This window comes from Chinchilla lanigera, unplaced genomic scaffold (assembly GCF_000276665.1).
Source record: "Chinchilla lanigera isolate Chin_1 unplaced genomic scaffold, ChiLan1.0 scaffold00048, whole genome shotgun sequence".
Taxonomy (NCBI): Eukaryota; Metazoa; Chordata; class Mammalia; order Rodentia; family Chinchillidae; genus Chinchilla; species Chinchilla lanigera.
Window position 1 is genome coordinate 7783951 of NW_004955449.1, and position 17364 is coordinate 7801314.

At 32.1% G+C, this 17364-nt stretch overlaps 1 protein-coding gene across 1 annotated transcript in view; it reads left to right on the forward strand.

Moving 5' to 3' along the window:
- Scn7a (sodium channel, voltage gated, type VII alpha subunit) overlaps positions 1 to 14433 on the forward strand; it is an 83960-nt gene extending 69527 nt beyond the window's left edge. Inside the window, exons 18-25 of the mRNA XM_005393284.1 lie at positions 840 to 1013; positions 2890 to 2997; positions 6287 to 6565; positions 7243 to 7296; positions 7700 to 7837; positions 9610 to 9714; positions 10141 to 10411; positions 11610 to 14433. Of these exons, the coding sequence (XP_005393341.1) occupies positions 840 to 1013; positions 2890 to 2997; positions 6287 to 6565; positions 7243 to 7296; positions 7700 to 7837; positions 9610 to 9714; positions 10141 to 10411; positions 11610 to 12676 (2196 nt within the window). The 3' untranslated portion in view covers positions 12677 to 14433. The remainder of the gene's footprint in view (positions 1 to 839; positions 1014 to 2889; positions 2998 to 6286; positions 6566 to 7242; positions 7297 to 7699; positions 7838 to 9609; positions 9715 to 10140; positions 10412 to 11609) is intronic.
- Positions 14434 to 17364: the final 2931 nt, after the last annotated feature.

Below are 17364 nucleotides of genomic sequence, written 5' to 3' on the forward strand. Positions count from 1 at the left end.
TTATCATTGAACACTCATAGTCATTGTGAAACAGGTAGATTTTGCTAGTCATGGGGAATTGACTGCAGTACTTTATACATTCTTGAAAACTGTGTATCTTTTGTTTTTCTGGGTACAATTGTGTTGCTATTAGGGCCACTTGGTGCATCCTTAGTGATACCGTAAAAGCTCTTCTGTCTGTCATGTCATCTGCTATTTTTAAAAAGTGTGAGTTCACACTATGACTCAATTTTCTGTATCTCCTTTGAGCTCCATTAATGTTTGAAATATTTTGATGACTTGTTATTTTGCATGAACAGATTTGTACTACTGATATCAACCCATTCATGACTATGACATGGAACTCTTTATCTTTATATATGTGTATTGTCTAACTTGAAACAGAATTTAATTCCTTTCTACATCCAAGAGTGTTTAGAAATCTCATGGATTATTTTTTTTTCTTTTAAAAATAAAAGGAGGAAAACATTAACAGACAGACAATCTTTTACAAAATACCAAAAGAACAGTACAGACAATACAGAGCTACAAACAAAGTGGTAGGAAATTAACAATGCTGCTTCTATTACTTCTATTATATTGATATCTTCAAAGTGGTTTCTCATGAAAACAAAGACTTGCAATACTGATCAATCAAGGACTCACTGACAATTTCTTTCAGCAAAGAAATAGAAGACAGTAGAACAACTATGTTAACAATCCTGTGTATACATACATACAAAATTTCTCCTTCTATCCCTTCTCTTTTCCCACATCCCATTTGCCCTTTACCCTTGAGTGTTTTCCTATCATTTCACAATGTCTATCATACCTCTTAGCATTAAATTTCTTACCCCCAGGCTTTTGAAGATATATATATCGATCAGCGGAAGACTATTAAAATCTTATTAGAATATGCTGACATGATCTTCACTTACATCTTCATTCTGGAAATGCTTCTCAAGTGGATGGCATACGGCTTTAAAGCCTATTTCTCTAATGGCTGGTACAGGCTGGACTTCATGGTTGTTATTGTACGTATTTTAAAGAAAAATAACCTAAAGGCTATTTAATATGTTCTTAATCTTTGGCTTGCTTATCTCTCCCTTCCCCTCTCTGTGTCTGTTTTTCGGTCATCTATATCCTGTCTTTCTTCCTGTGTAATATTTAACATCTATACTTGTCTAATGATAAAATTTTAGAAGTTTAACTCTATGCCTTTGAATTCCTGTAAAGTCACCTCTAAACGCACTGCTAAAAGAGTACATAGGTTGCACAATATCTTGAAGATAAAAGCACCCTAAAATATTTCAAGTCTTTTGTCTTGAATTTTGAGTAAAATATTTACAATTTGACAATTTATCATAAACTTCACTAATATCCAACTTATTAAAGTTTCTCATTTGTTACCTTAGTGCAGTAGATTCTAAATTGGTGCCCCTGCTTCTGTTCCTCTGTCCCTTCATTCTGTGCTCCACAAAACCCCTAGAGTGACTGGTGCAAAATGGATGTCCGTCCTTTCCCTTTTTCTCTTTGGAACCCACTAATAAATTCCCCATCTCACTCAGAGCAAAGGCTGCAGTCTTTGCACTTAAATGCCTGCAGTACCCTCCATAATCTAGCCTCGCCTCGTACTACTTCCTCTGCTCCCTGCCACTCCTGTGTATGTACGGATCTGCCAGCACTGATCTTCCTGGAACACCTCAGACAAGCCAAGGTTGCTTTTATCTGTGTGCCTTTGTATTTAATCTTCTTTCTACCTGGAATGGTGCTGGTGTTTATTTCCCGGCTGAAGTGAATCTTGTGAAGTTTATTTCACTACCTTATTCAAAACAACAGGCTCTTCAACACTCCCTTTACCTCCCTTTTTTGTCTTCATATTTATAACCACTGTTAATGTTATATCATTCATTCATTTTGCCTACTGTGTGTTGTCTTCCACTAAAAAAATAAGCTCCATTAGGGCAAACTGTTTTTCTCAGTTTTCTTCTCTCTTTTATGTCCTGTACGTTGATGATAATTTTTCTGAATGAAAAACTGGCTCCTTATTCTATAAATAATGATACTAGCTCCTCAGTCTATAATTAACTACTAAAATGATTTCTTCTAAATTAATTCTTGCAAATTGCCCTTCTTTTCCAGTCAAAGCCCATTATCCTCAAAACTTGCTGTCCTGTTTCCAAGTCATCTTTCATCTGTGTCCACATCAGTCGATGCCTCTGTGAATGATTTCCAAACTTTAAAGGCTACTTCAAGATTATCTCTTTAATACAGAATAAAATATGAAAAAACATTAACCTCTATTTACTTAAAATGTATAAAATATGAAGATACAATAAAAATTAATCGTGGTTCTATTACTTTGCTCAATCTCAACTAACATTTACCTTTAATTATTATATGCATAACTATCTATTTTAAAATAATTTAGTATAATGCTGTAACTTTTGTAATTTTTACTTTTGATTCAATAATATTCATATCCTTCCTGATGTCTTTGGAAATTTTATTTTGTATTGTTTCCTTACCTTAGTTATGTATAAAATACCTGGATATATTCCAAATCATGTTTTAATGAATCCATTGTATAACATTACTGTGTTGCAAATAATCATATCATTTTAAATCTAATTTCAAACTTTAAAAGGTTATAAATATTAATCTAATTTTTAAAAAATTGCTCAACTCAATAACCTATGCTCTTTATCATCATAAAATACTATTGATTTTTTCTTTTTAAGTGATTTTAATATGAAATTATTTTTTAAGACATAGTGAAGTATACATCAAAATACTTTAAAGATTTGTTGGTAGCCTTGACTATCTTTTTAAAATATATACGAACTTTATTTTGCCTATTATTTTTCATTAATATGATCATATTAACTTTTCTTTAAAATATGTGTGCAGGTGTTTTGTCTTAGCCTAATAGGCAAAACTCGAGAAGATCTAAAGCCACTCACTTCCATTAAATTCCTTCGGGCCCTCAGAGTTCTATCTCAGTTTGAAAGAATGAAGGTAAGACAAAGTTTCTAAACTGTTCTATGGATTTTTTTTTTTTTTGCATTATTAAGTTTCCATGAACTAGCAAGCTTGGCTGTCTTCACATTCCTACCTTCAACAATATTAGTACAAATAGAAACATATTATGCATAAAAGTAGAGGCAAATGGATATGTTAGACTGTTTAACATTTTAGATACTCATTCCTCATAAAATATGAAAACTAATAAAGATAATCAAATATAAAATGATAGGAAAGAAAATATAACTTGAAAAATAGTGTATGTCTAACCTACATCGATATAATGAAGTCTTCCTCTAAGACAGATAACTGTCAGAAAATGAACTTTTCATCAGATAAGAAACTTTTTTATTTATAAGAACATTTTACACACTATTTAGCTGAAGGCAATGTTTGAACTGTAAAGTAAATTTACTTTTTCTGAAGTCTCAGGTCACACATTGTGTGTGCTTGTCTTCTTTCCCTCACTCTCCCTACAGCTTTTTCTGACCAATGTGAAGAAAGAAGTGCTAGCCACACAGAACAACCAGTGTTTAAACTTTTGAACCATATGACTCAGTAGAAAAAAAATAGCCTACGATCACCACAAGTAGTATAAGTGCTGTGTGTAGATGTACACTGATCAGCTATATGCAGAAATGGATGGAAAGCCTAAGTGTACCTTTTTCATAATCATGTGTTTTTTACATTTTTAAAAAAATAGATTAGTTTGAGCCTGCCTTTTTTGGCAGGTATAACCTAATATCACACAGTCAGTGTTATGGGAGGACTAAGTCAGGAAGTTATTTCCATTTTAAACTGTAATATCTCTATAGTTTATAAATTTTACATTACATTTAAGCTGCCATTCATTAAGAAGCCATAATTTTTAAATTCCCCTTAGTAATAAAGTTATTTAATCTCAGAATTTGACTGATTCTTATAAATTCAAACTATAAGTTAATGAAATATGTATTTTTAAAATATTCAGAAATTATAATAGTACCACCTTTAACTCACATGTGTAGACATACATGCTTCTACAAGAACATGTACACATAAATACATTAATTCTATATATTTTAAAATACACTATATTTTAGCAAGCACTTAATGGAGGATATAGTTGATATTTTTGTACTTCATGTGACTCTGATTTGATTTGTTATAACAGAATTTAGGCCTGATTAATCTATTCTCCAGATGCATTTGATTTACTGGATTTGAGGAAGAAATACTTTCATTATTATGGTGTAAATACATCAAGACTTTAATATTATAAACCTAGAAAACAGAACAAAAATCTAAAACAAAATAAAAACCTAAAAGAGTGATAATAATTTATAATGTAATTTCTGAAATACATTTTACAAATACATCATGTTCGAACTGTGGTAACATTCACCAATAGTTTTTATTTTTTTAAATGAGATATACACGTTTATTTTTTTTTTTTATTTTTTGGTTTTTCTCCAGTACCGGGAACCAAACTCACGACCTTGCGCTTGCCAGGCAAGCGCTTTTGCCGCTGAGCTAAATCCCCAGCCCCTCACCAATACTTTTTAAACAAAATAAATTAGAAAATTATCTGAAAAAGGAAAAGTCACTGGCAAAATTTCTAAGATTGTAGATTAAGATGACAAAACAGCTTAATTTCTGGCAAGAATACAGTTTAGGGACAGAAAACTTCATAAAATAGCCTATGATTCAGAACTACAGAAATCCTCTTAGCTCAAAACATACATGTATATGCACACACCCCCACACAATCTAAGTGTAGTTAAATAAACTATTGCAACAAATATTATGATTTGAAATTTTTTTCCTTAATAAGTTTTAATACACAGATGAAAAGAGAGTAAAGTTCACCAACTTGTACCCAAGTTACAGAGAAACTTTCCTCTGTACCATTTGGTGGATTACATTCACAAGAAAGACAGTAAAATACTAATTCATGAACTCAAGATCAGCAAAACAGAAACCATGGTCAAGTCATAGTCAAATCCACACCAGAACTCTCATCTCAACCTCTGAAAATTCTGCGGTGAAATTATTTTTGCTGATCTATCGTCAGGGTACAGGTTTACAAAATTCATGCTTTGTATAGTTAATAAATCTTAGCTGCTCTTTACTACACAATCATTTGTGTCGACTATTCCCACTTTTATGTTATCACATAGGTAGATTTTTCTGATGGATGAGGCAGCTTTCTTTTACAGCAGAAGAATTGATGGGCCTCTCAGAACATATAAAGTACCACCAGTGAACCTGTGCTTTCATTTTAGAAATATAACAAAGGGATTGAAAGAACAATTAAAAATAAAAATATGCATTTAGGAACAAAAAATTATGAAAAATAAACAAGAAAATACATGCCAGAAATTATTATCTAGTAATAATTGAGGAAAAAAGAATTGTAGTAAAAAGAATCAATGATGTTTCAGAGAAAAAAGGAAATAAAATGTACAAACACTATGACAAAGATTAGCAGATATTGAAAAAATTCTGTTGGATAGAGCAAGCAGTTTCTTTTGCCAGAATAGCTTCAGTGGGGTGATAAGAGAAAAGTCTGATGTTAATGATAGGGAGAATTAAATGATTATAGGTGGTGGAATCAGCCTCCAAGTCTTTCACTCTGGAATTACAGAGGCAAATCAAAGTGGCAAAAACAAAACAAAACATAATGTAACAAAACAAAACACACCTAAAATCCCTCAGTGTGGGGATTTGGGGCTTTCTGAAGCAGTCTCCCCTGTCCACTTCATTCATGGTACAAATCTTTGTCTTCTACTTTTTAGGACATTGCTTCCTTTTCTCTTTTACACGTTTGTCCTCCCTAAGTTTGGAGTCTAACAGTTCTTGGCCCACCCTCTCTTATTTAATATCTTTTCTAGATAATCACAAACACACACAAACGTCCCCCCACACACACATACACATGCAAACATACACACATTATCTTCACCATTACTGGCACAATACAGAAACTCAGTAAATAAATATCAAATTACTGAATGAAACATTCATTCTAGTATTTGAATTAATGAGCTTGGAACTTCTTAACTATTTTTAGAACGATGATTTTGAAAGTACCTGTATTTCAATGTGTGTTTTTTATTGCTAAAAGTTGAATTGCTATTTAGGTTATTCCAATACTGCCATGTGTGCTATTAAATCTTTAGATGTGACTTGTCTTGTTTTTCCATATAACATTATATCAAGTAGCATTTTCAATTTGGTCAGAAATAAACATGGTTTCACATTTCATATCTAAAGTTTTCACATTCATTCTTTTGTATGCCAGGTGGTTGTGAGAACTTTGATAAAAACAACTCTACCCGCTTTGAGTGTGTTTCTGGTCTGCTTTATGATCTGGCTGAGTTTTAGCATCATGGGAGTCCACTTATTTGCTGGCAAGTTCTATGCATGCATTGATCAACTAAATGGAGAGAGGTTTTCCATGTCTGAAGTACTGAACAGAAGTCAGTGTGAAAGCCTTATGTATAATGAATCATTATCATGGAAGAATGCACAGTTGAACTTTGACAATGTTGGAAATGGTTTCCTTGCTCTGCTTCAAGTTGTAAGTACATTTTATGAAGTTTTTTTTTTTTAAATGTGTTCATTCATACTGTAGGTATAAAGGACAAAGTATGGATGATTCAAACATTTGGTTATAACATATCTTAGTATTTATTAATTTATAGATAATTGTTGTTAGAATACTATATTAGGCTTTTGGGGGAGACATAAGTAAAATCAGTCCCCATTCTGTGGAAACAAAGGCAGCACTAACAGAGGAAATGGTAAGTTCTGGACAAACCTGCTTCCACAACTACTGGTCAGGCAAGAGGGCCATTGCTTACTGGTCCAAAGTGTGTTACTACTCTTTTCATAAATTTGATTCTTTGACGAATGTCCTCTTAGTGACCTAATATCTAGGACATGAAGAGATGGGCCAATACTTTCTCGATTCCACAGAAAATTACATATAAATGGTCACCATAACTGACACTTGGAAGCATGTACTTATTTATTGTTTATCTATTTTTCTTCATTCTTTATTGTATCATTAGTTATTAATAACTAAGTAAAATAATTAACAGATAATATAAATAGGAACATGTTAAATACCTCAGTTATTCAGTAGATTGAATTTTCAAAGCCTTGCTATCAAGTGTTTTAGAATATTAAAAACAAATTGAATTTTCTTTTTGTCACAAATATAGATTTCCACAAAATTTTATTTTATTTTTATAGGCAACATTCAATGGATGGACTGATATTGTATACTCAGCAATTGATTCTGTTGGTGTAAGTACAATATAGTCTAAAGAGTATTGTTAAGGGACAAGCAAAATAATTTTTTGCAATTCAAACACAGGACAGAAGTTGTACTTATAGAAATTAAATACATTCAGATTGGGTATTTCACAGGCAATGAAATCTTTGCAGGAAGATATGCAATGACTGAGACTCAAGAAGTGAAAGTAAAGGATGATCATTTTTATAACAAGTTAAACAATGAAATAAGTTTAAACTTTTTATCAGTTAAAGCTTATTAGCTATACAGAAGAGTAGATTTATATGGGCATATCCATACTTGCATGACACACATTCTGATAATCAGCTCTCCTCGTCAAAAAATATTTTATAATATAAATCTTATGTTTAAAAAAAAATTGTGGTCAGTGATTAGTTTTAAATTCCTTTTCAGGTAGAAATGCAGCCTCATTTTGAGAGCAACCTCTACATGTATTTTTATTTTATCAACTTTGTTATCTTTGGATTATTTCTCCCTCTGAGTATGCTGATTGGTGTTATTATTACTAATTTCAACAAGCATAAAATAAAGATAAGTATAAATATCCTTTGTTTGCTCATAAATTCCTGAAAACCTCTGACACATTTGTACAGATGCACTTTTTCAAGTAGTTGGTTTAGAATTTACCTCAGTGCCGTTTTTCTGTAGTGTATATCGAATACAGTAGTTGTTGCTATTCTTGCATATTGTGGAGTACTGCTGAAGTCTTCATTCCCACATTGCTTTCAGCGTTGAAAGTATGCACAGTTTAGTTTGAGTGTTAAAACATATGTGTATTTCTCTGTGTATATTTTATAAATAATGATATAATGAAAAGAAATGAGCAATCTTATTGTCTATCTGAACAAATATATGAACACTTGGAGAAAAATGATGCCTTTTACCATGAAACATTGGAAGCCTGCAGAGTCATAACAATAACCAACATATTTCTACATTAGAGTAGCTCTTTCTGCTTGAAGTGGAGTCATAAATCCTAGCTGGATGACCAAGTAAGAGTACTTGAACTCAATATCATGGAATCTAGAGACACTTAAACAGCCACAATTTGGTAACATTTTTGTGTATTTGATGTCATTTGAGCACAGTTTTTACTTCTTGGCCTTCCACAAATATAAAGAAAGGGACGTACAGGTGCACTATCCACACAATCAAAGGAAATAATTGTTAAATTCCATCTTTAACTAGGTCATTAAAGGTTATCCACATGTAAAATAGTATAGCATACTACAGTGGTTCGCTAGTCAAGTGGGAGGAGGCAAAGTGAGTAGATATGGTGTTGATTGAATGTTTGAGCTTCTGAGCAGATCACGCCAGCTCAGTGACCTTCTAGGCTTGCCTCTGTGATTCACATTAGTGATCCTTATCAGTTGTGAGTGGATTCTAATTTAAGCATCAATAATTCCTAATTCCTAGCTTAACATATCATTATTACTTTATATATTTTATACCAGATACTAAATTAGTACTAGAAACACAAAATACAATGTGTCCTAGATGCAAATGTGTCCTAGGTACAAATTGAAGGTACTTTTGGAACAATAAAAATGTCTTCTTACAATGTTTATCAAATAAAGCAATGTATGAGCTTATAAAAAAAATACATCCTTTGTTTAAAGATGTTGTACTCTCCTGTAATCTCGAGAAACTAGGAGGCTGAGGTAGAAGGATTGCAAGCTTGATCCCAGCCTGGACAATTGACTTAGCAAAAGCCTGTCTTGAAATAAATTATTATAAAAGACTAGAAATGTATAGAGTTCAAAGGCCTTTAATTTAATTCCTAGTACTGCAAAAACAAACAAAAATTGAACAATCTGTTTCTGTTTATTAAAAGACACAAATAATTTTAACCTTTGTCTATTGAGTACAAGTCTTTTTGATTAACTTTTTCATGTCTCCCTCATTGTTTGTTTTTCTCCCTGAGAAAAGGAAGGCTTCAGTAGACTAAATAGTATAAATACTACAAATAGTTGGCTACATACAGGAAAGTACATCAAAAGACTGTTGATTGTATTCATTACCAGCTAGCATTACATGTTTGTTTCATATGCAACTTTGTGCACAACATGATTTAGATCATTGCAATGAAAACTGCTGAAAAGAATTATATTTTTAATATAATGTGCATTTTATTAATGCGTATTATATAAAGGAAATCTTGGATTAAATGTGATTTTTTTTTTTTTTTTTGGTCCCAGGAATTGAACTCAGGACCTTGCGCTTGCCAGGCAGGCATTTGTGTCACTGAGCTATATCCCCAGCCCTAAATGAGACTTTAATGTCTTTTTCTTTCATTTCTCTACCAGGGAGGCTCCAATATGTTTATAACTGCAAAACAAAAGAAACAATATCGTGGGCTAAAGAGGCTGATGTATGATGACTCGCAAAAACCAGCACCTCATCCAGGAGTAGGAAAACATCTCAATTTTTTTGAAGCTTTACTCAGTTCCTTTATTTCCTTTATTTTACAAAGAAAAGTGTATTTAAAATATCTGAAATGCTTTTGACATTTATAAAATATGTCCCTTGCCAAAGATTTTAATAGTCAATTTTTGCTTATGTGTTGTTTCCTATTACAATTATTAACATACATTAATTATACCAACTAATGTAGTTCATTGTAATATCTCCACACGTGCATATCTTGAGAGTTGTTTATGTCCCTCTACCTTTGTTTTGATAATATGCTGTAGTTTTACTTTGGTAAAAACTTAGACCTTCACTCATACTTATTGTAGGGGAAGTTACAGACTCTAAATGACTGTATGTATGAATGTCAATGACTCTATGTATCTTATTAATAATGCTACTGTACTTGCTTTCTTTACCCACAGAACAAGTTCCAAGGCTTCATTTTTGACTTGGTAACAAATCAAGTTTTTAATGTTAGCATCATGGTGCTTATCTGTTGCCAAGCAATAGCCATGATGATAGAAAATGATGAGCAGAGTCTGCAAGTGGACACTGCACTCCACTGGGTTAACTCTGCCTTTGTGGTCCTATACACTGTAGAGTGTATACTGAAGCTCATCGCCTTCCACTGTTACTATTTTACCACTGTATGGAACATTTTGGATTTTATGGTGGTAATTTTCTCCATTACAGGTAAGATTTTGTTCAGTCCAGTTTTCACTTACAAATAATAGTAATTCAGGCAAACTTATTAATGTCACTTCAGAAGGAGTCGCTTAGAAGCAAAATAGGTAGATACCTTTCTTTTCCATCAGGAATGCTTCATATTTTTTGCATTCACAAATGTGCGTACAGACAGGAAATGTTAAAAAACACATTTCTTGAATGAATAGCATATACTTTATGTCACAAACTGCAAGATAAATGCTTAATTGCCACTCAGTAATGTACTATAAATTCATATACTATAATTTCATTTGTAGGATAACAATAGAAAAGATCTTTATGCTGAGGAATTTGTTTGCAATTAGGTGAGAATACCTCCTGCAAAACTGAGGAATTTTGAAGATTGAGATGAAATGAGAATTTGAGTCATGGAAAATTCACTAGAACCCTCTAGCGACAAGGCAGATGTGGGGAAGAACATCACAAAGAATATCATCTTAGGCAATGACCAAGTTTAACAGAAATGTGTGGCATGACCCTTCCTGTCTGGAAATATTCCTTCTCCTTAGAAGCTCTGTGGGATTTTCCCATCTGTTACCTTTCTCAACCCAAAATGAACGATCCCTAGGTTCTAAGGAAAAAACTCATGTATTGCCTTCATATTTAAAGGTCCTCAGAAAAAATACCACTTAGGAAATGAATTAAAATACAAACTATGATTCACTGAATGCCAAATATTTTTGTAATTACATTTAACAATTTGGTCTGTCTACCTTGCATTATAATTATTTTGAATACCTGTCACTAGTTTCTAGATGAGAAAGTCTTTGAGACTAGAAATCATGTTATTTGATCTTTGCATATTTCATGATGCCTTTGTAAAGCATTCAATATAAGTTGGCTTGAATTCTATGATACAACAGCAATCAGGAAAAAAGCTTATGACTGCTATCCTATATTGTAGATTCAGGTCATCTATAATCCCATAAGTACTTGATCCATAGTATTCCCAAGATCACAGTACAGAAGGAATCCCTTCTAAATTTTGCTAGATACCCTGATCATTGATACAATTAGTATTTAGCTAACCTAATCATCCTATAGGCTGTTAAATAGTGATTAATAAAAATAAAGCATAGAAACAACCACTTAAATATAAGATAAAATGTTCCTCTAAACACCATTGAATGTGGATAGTTTTATTGACTCTTTTCTCCTTGTGCAGGGCTATTTCTGCCTATGACAGTGGGATACTACTTGGTGTCCCCCTCGCTTGTGCAACTGATACTTCTCTCTCGCGTCATCCACATCCTGCGCCTTGGGAAGGGACCAAAGGTGTTCCATGACCTGATGCTCCCTTTGATGCTGTCCCTCCCAGCACTGTTGAACATCAGTCTTCTCATCTTCCTGGTCATGTTCATCTACGCCATCTTTGGAATGTACAACTTTGCCTATGTTAAAAAAGAAGCTGGAATTAATGACGTGTCCAACTTTGAAACCTTTGGCAGTAGTATGATTTGTCTTTTTCAAGTTACAATATTTGCAGGTTGGGATGGGTTGCTCAGTGCAATTTTCAATGGTAAATGGTCTGACTGTGATCCTGATAAAATTAACCCTGGGACTCAGGTTAGAGGAGATTGTGGTAACCCTTCTGTTGGGATTTTCTACTTTGTCAGTTACATTTTCATAATATGGCTGATCATTGTTAATATGTATATTGTTGTGATAACAGAATTTTTAAGTATTGTTTCTAAGAAAAAAACTAGGAGCTTGAGTGAAGATGATTTTAGGAAGTTCTTTCAGGTATGGGAGAGGTTTGATCCTGACAGGACTCAATACATAGACTCCAGCAAGCTTTCGGATTTCGCAGCTGCTCTTGATCCTCCTCTTTTCATGGCAAAACCAAACAAGGGACAGCTTGTAGCTATGGACCTTCCCATGGCTGTTGGAGACAGAATTCATTGCCTTGATATCTTACTGGCTTTTACAAAACGAGTTGTGGGAAAAGATACAGGGATGGAGAAAATCCTCTCAGAGATAGAATCAGCATTTGTATTAGCCAACCCTTTTAAAATCACATATGAACCAATCACAACTACTTTGAAACGAAAACAAGAGACAGTTTCAGCGACCATCATTCAACGTGCTTATAAAAATTACCGCTTGAGACAAAATGACAAAAATACATCAGATATTTCAATAATGGATGATAACCAGGATGTCCAGACTACTAAGGAAGGTGTCTGTCTTGACAAAGCTAAGGAAAAGCCAGCTATTCAAAGTCAGATCTAATCCCACTTGTGACTTACTTATTTTCTTCATGGACCCCAGGGCTTTAAAAGCTTAAGCAACAAACAACAGTCAGAGGAGAGTACAGATATGATCAGTTCCTTACAACCAATGAAAATTAAGCTTGTATTCATTCATAAGTCTCCATGCCAAACTCAATCTTATAACCTTATATGTTCAGCCTAACCAATCTACTGGGAAAGATAATGCATTAATTTTGCTGCGGTTAGTAAAGTTGAATCTGCTACTTGGAAATCTAATACTTGTTTTTCTCTCTGGCTTATTTGACGTGAGCTTATTCTGAAGGATAAGGGGAAGGGTAGTGAAGATTATCCTCTTGTTCCTCCTTCTCCTCTTTGTCCTGCTTCTGCTCATCTTTTTTCTTATATTTTTTTCCTGGTGGTAGAAATTAAATTTCATTGTCCATGGGCTCCTAGATCCTCATCTCTTTGGCTAGTTCTACATATGCTCCAAATCTACAACATCATGGCTGTGGATTCATACAGTAAGAAGCATAAATAAAACAGCCAGCTATGGCCTACATTTTCCTTATATTCTTCTCATTTACACTCATTAAAAATGTATGCATTTACTAGAATTACATAATAGATAATATGTCAGTAGACTTAATCCTTACCTTACTATAAAACTTATGTATTTTTACCATGTATTTATAATACATCATTGAGTATATAAGCTCTGAGAAGTGCATGTCATAATGAATTAGCAGATGGAGAGCTACTAGAATGTCCAAGGATTTTCACAGTATCTTGACCTTAAATTGGGAACAGGTAGCCACTTCAAAGTGTTTTTCACTGAACTTTAGCTGCTTATAACTTATAGACAAAAATGATCTTTCAAACTGTAAAGACCAAATTAGGAGGTGAAGGTATAACTTCTTGTTTTAGAAATAAATCCTAGGTAGTTTTTACTTATTCATTTACCTTTCCTGGCTTTTTTATTATATCTCATCATATATAAGAACTATGTATAATGCTTTATAGTTGAGAAACTTTAAAACTCTAAACCTTAGTTTGAACTAATGAAATTATTTTTAAATTACCCACAAATAGTTGTTTTTAGATTTATTGACAAAAGTAACATCACTTATATCCATGTAGTTTGAGATTCTAATATTTGCTGCATTTGTATGAAAATTGATTTCAGTGTGCCTACAAAAGCCCTCAAGGAATAAAATATTAAATGTATACTGTTTACTTAAATGACAAATTGAAAATACATTGTATGACATCCAATATCACTTACATATTGGTAAATGTATTTTATTATGAATGCATGATTTTGAGCCTTAAGTATTGCAATCTATTTTTGAATCTCAGAAATACAATAACCATACCAAGATGCCTTTGGGGAATCCCCTAAATAAATGTAATTTCAGAGTTCTGTTTTTTTTCCGATAAATGCTCCTTTCTTAATCTTCTTATTCTCCTTCATGTAATGAAGACAGAAAGATTCAGTGTTAATTTAGTGATGTGGTGAAAGCTGGTGCTTTGCCTACATTTGCAAGTTTTGTATTTCTTGGGAATGGTTTAGTATGGAAATTGCTTCAGATAATGATACTAATTCATAACATGCTTCTATAATTCCACAGAGACTTCATATTGATTTTCTTGAAAACTATTGGCTTTAATTGTAAAATGTATCTGTCACCTTTAAAAACCTGTACAAAAATTATTTTTAACAAAATAATATAATATATTCTACTTTTTAGATACTATGGAAAATAATAAATACAGTATGTTAACCACACTAAACTGTGTTTGTTTTTGTTTTCTAATCTGGCAATTCAGGTTGGCAACTTTGTGTAGCAGAATTTTTAAAAAAACTTTGACAAGATAGCAAAGATAGTTGTACTACTAATTTCTATTGGTTTTTTTTGAAAGGTATGGTTAATGTTTAATTGTTTGAACAATCTTACATGCCTTTGTCTGGTTATCTGAGTAACCAATTTGAAGATAACAATATGTAATACAACAACCTTTGTGAATTTCTTATCACTTTGTTTTAAATTCTGCATCATTTTTCTTTTTGTGTTGTTTTATGTCTTTGTTTTTGTTATTTTGCTTTTAATTTTTTCTCTTTACAGTAAAAACACTTTGTACAAAATGTATTAATTCAGAGTCAAAATTAAGACTTTAAACACTTAGGGCCAGGATGTAGCTCATGGCACAAGTTCCTACCTGGCAAATGCAAGGTCCTAAGTTTGATTCCCAGTTGCAAAACAAAAAAAAAAAAGAAAAAGAAGAGTTTAAACACTTAGACTTCCTTTAAATCACTTACCTTTGTAAAGTAAATGTTAAAAGCTCATTAAGAGTCTCCATACATTGACAAAATGCAAAAACCTCATATTATAATTATAATTACAGTTTTAATACATATCACTCAGCATTATTACAGTTTTCCTTAAGATAATGCTGAATTCAATTTATTAGCATACTATACTTTATCAATTTCTGCTTCAAAATAGCATTTCTTATTTATTAATAAGTATACTTGAGATGGTTTTAAAGATAATATTAATAGCTTTAAAGATAATCTTAGTAGTTACCATTTATTGAGGTGACTTAACAGTCTGCCTTGTACAAAGTATTTATTATGCATGAATCAGTAATACCTCTTAATTTATAGACCAAGAAATGACAAGCTTAAAAGGGTTATAAGAGTTTTTATATGGTACACAATTTAGTGACAAGGCCAAGACACCAACCACGGTTAGTTCCAGAGCCTTAGTGCTCTCTCTATCTCTCTGTCTCTCTGTTTCTCTGTCACTCTCTCTCTCTCTCTCTCTGTCCTCACTTTCTCCACCCTTACCCTTACCTCGTGGGGAATTGAAAAGTAGAGACCATTACTGAAGAAAGAAAAAAAGCTACAACAATAGAAGTTTTTAACATTTATTAAGGGCTAACTCATGCAAATTAAGAGCCTATCCACATACAAAGATAAACCTGAAATTTAAAAGATTACTACTAGGGGAAAATAGGACTATGAAGCTGATTATCATCTATGATCATGTTTTACACTACTGGTATAAATTGTAAGACACATAAAGGAACGAATGTTGAGTTCTATGTTGGAAATTAAAGTTGAATTTAGTAAAGTGAGCACCTGAATAAAAGCACATTTTATCACTTAGAGAAAAAGGTAACTCTGTTGAGTCCAGCAGCACTTCAGGTTTTTTTACCAATTTATGATTGACTTGTCAAGTAATGTAAAAAATGAAATGATTTTGATAAGGCTTACTTGAATTTGAGGTTCATTTGAAGATTATTGCTCTATTAGCAATAATGGGTCTCTGAATCATTAATATGGTATGAAATTTTCTTCATTTAGAAGCTTATCAATTTTGCTCACCATTTTAAAAAAAAAAACTTGCTCTATTGATTTTCCCTAGGTTTTCCTTTTTTTCATTTTTATTGATTTTTTTCTATCATTTTTTTTTCTGCTTGCTTGACTTGTAATTTTCTCTTTATTTTCTAGTCTCTTGACATGGAAAAATAAATTATTTAAGACAATTTTCATGTCTATTATTTTAGGACTGTAAATATCATTATTGACCATATTGTAGTTGCCTTCTACATATTTTGGTATGTATTTGTTTCATTCATTTCTATGTATTTTTGAAATTTCCTTTAAGGTTTCATCTTTGACTCATAAATTCTTTATGTGCTGTTTAACTTCTATATGTTTAGAATTTTTTGTTTTATGTTATTGATTTATTGTTTAATTTCATTAGAGCCAAATAATAAATTATATAAACTTTCTATTTTTTAAAATGAAATGAGGTTTGTTTTATGGCTGGCCCAGTCTAATTGATCTCCCTTAATAACTACTCTGCAGTCTTTTGGAGAAGTGTGTATTCTGCCGTTGTGGAGGACAGTATTCTATACACGTCTTTTACATTCTGTTCATTCATTGTGCTTGTCACTCATCTGTATACTTTCTTTTTTTTGATCTAGTGGTTCTGTCAGTTTCCTAGAAATAACTACTGAAATTGTAAGAACAGTTACAGATTTGTTATTTGTTCCTTTCAGCACCATCAAAGTTGCTTCATTTTGAAGCTGTGTTGTTGGACACATATATATTTAGAATTGCTACATCTTTGTGAGAAGTTGCAAAATGTCCGTCTTAAAATATCATCCTTAAAATATCATATTGGGCACTAGCTAGGGCTAACATTTTTGCTTTAATTATCAACTATAATTTTGATTTAATTTAGTTTTGTTTTAATTATCAACTATAGTTTATAAAACCCATTGTACATAACCAAGTATGTACATACAAAAGATAACTCTTATCTTTGAATTATTCTTTCTTCCTTATATTCTATAATTTCTTCTTTTATCAATTTTTTCTTTGAAGAATTTTACCTAGCTACACTTTAATAATTATACCTTCTAGCAATAAAATCTTTTAGTTCTCTTCTTATAAACATTTAAATTTGCTTTGCATCATCAAGGAATAAATTTGCAAACTATAAAATCTGTGGTTGACAGTTCTTCATCTGAGCCCTTGAAAACATTTTATCTCTTCCTCTGGCTTCCATAACGCCATAATAAAAATTCATGTTCACTCAAATCTACTTCTCAGGAGATAATACGACATCTCTCTTCAGTTGTTTGAAAAATTTATCTGTGTTTAATTTTTTATTTGATATGCTATTATGATATGAT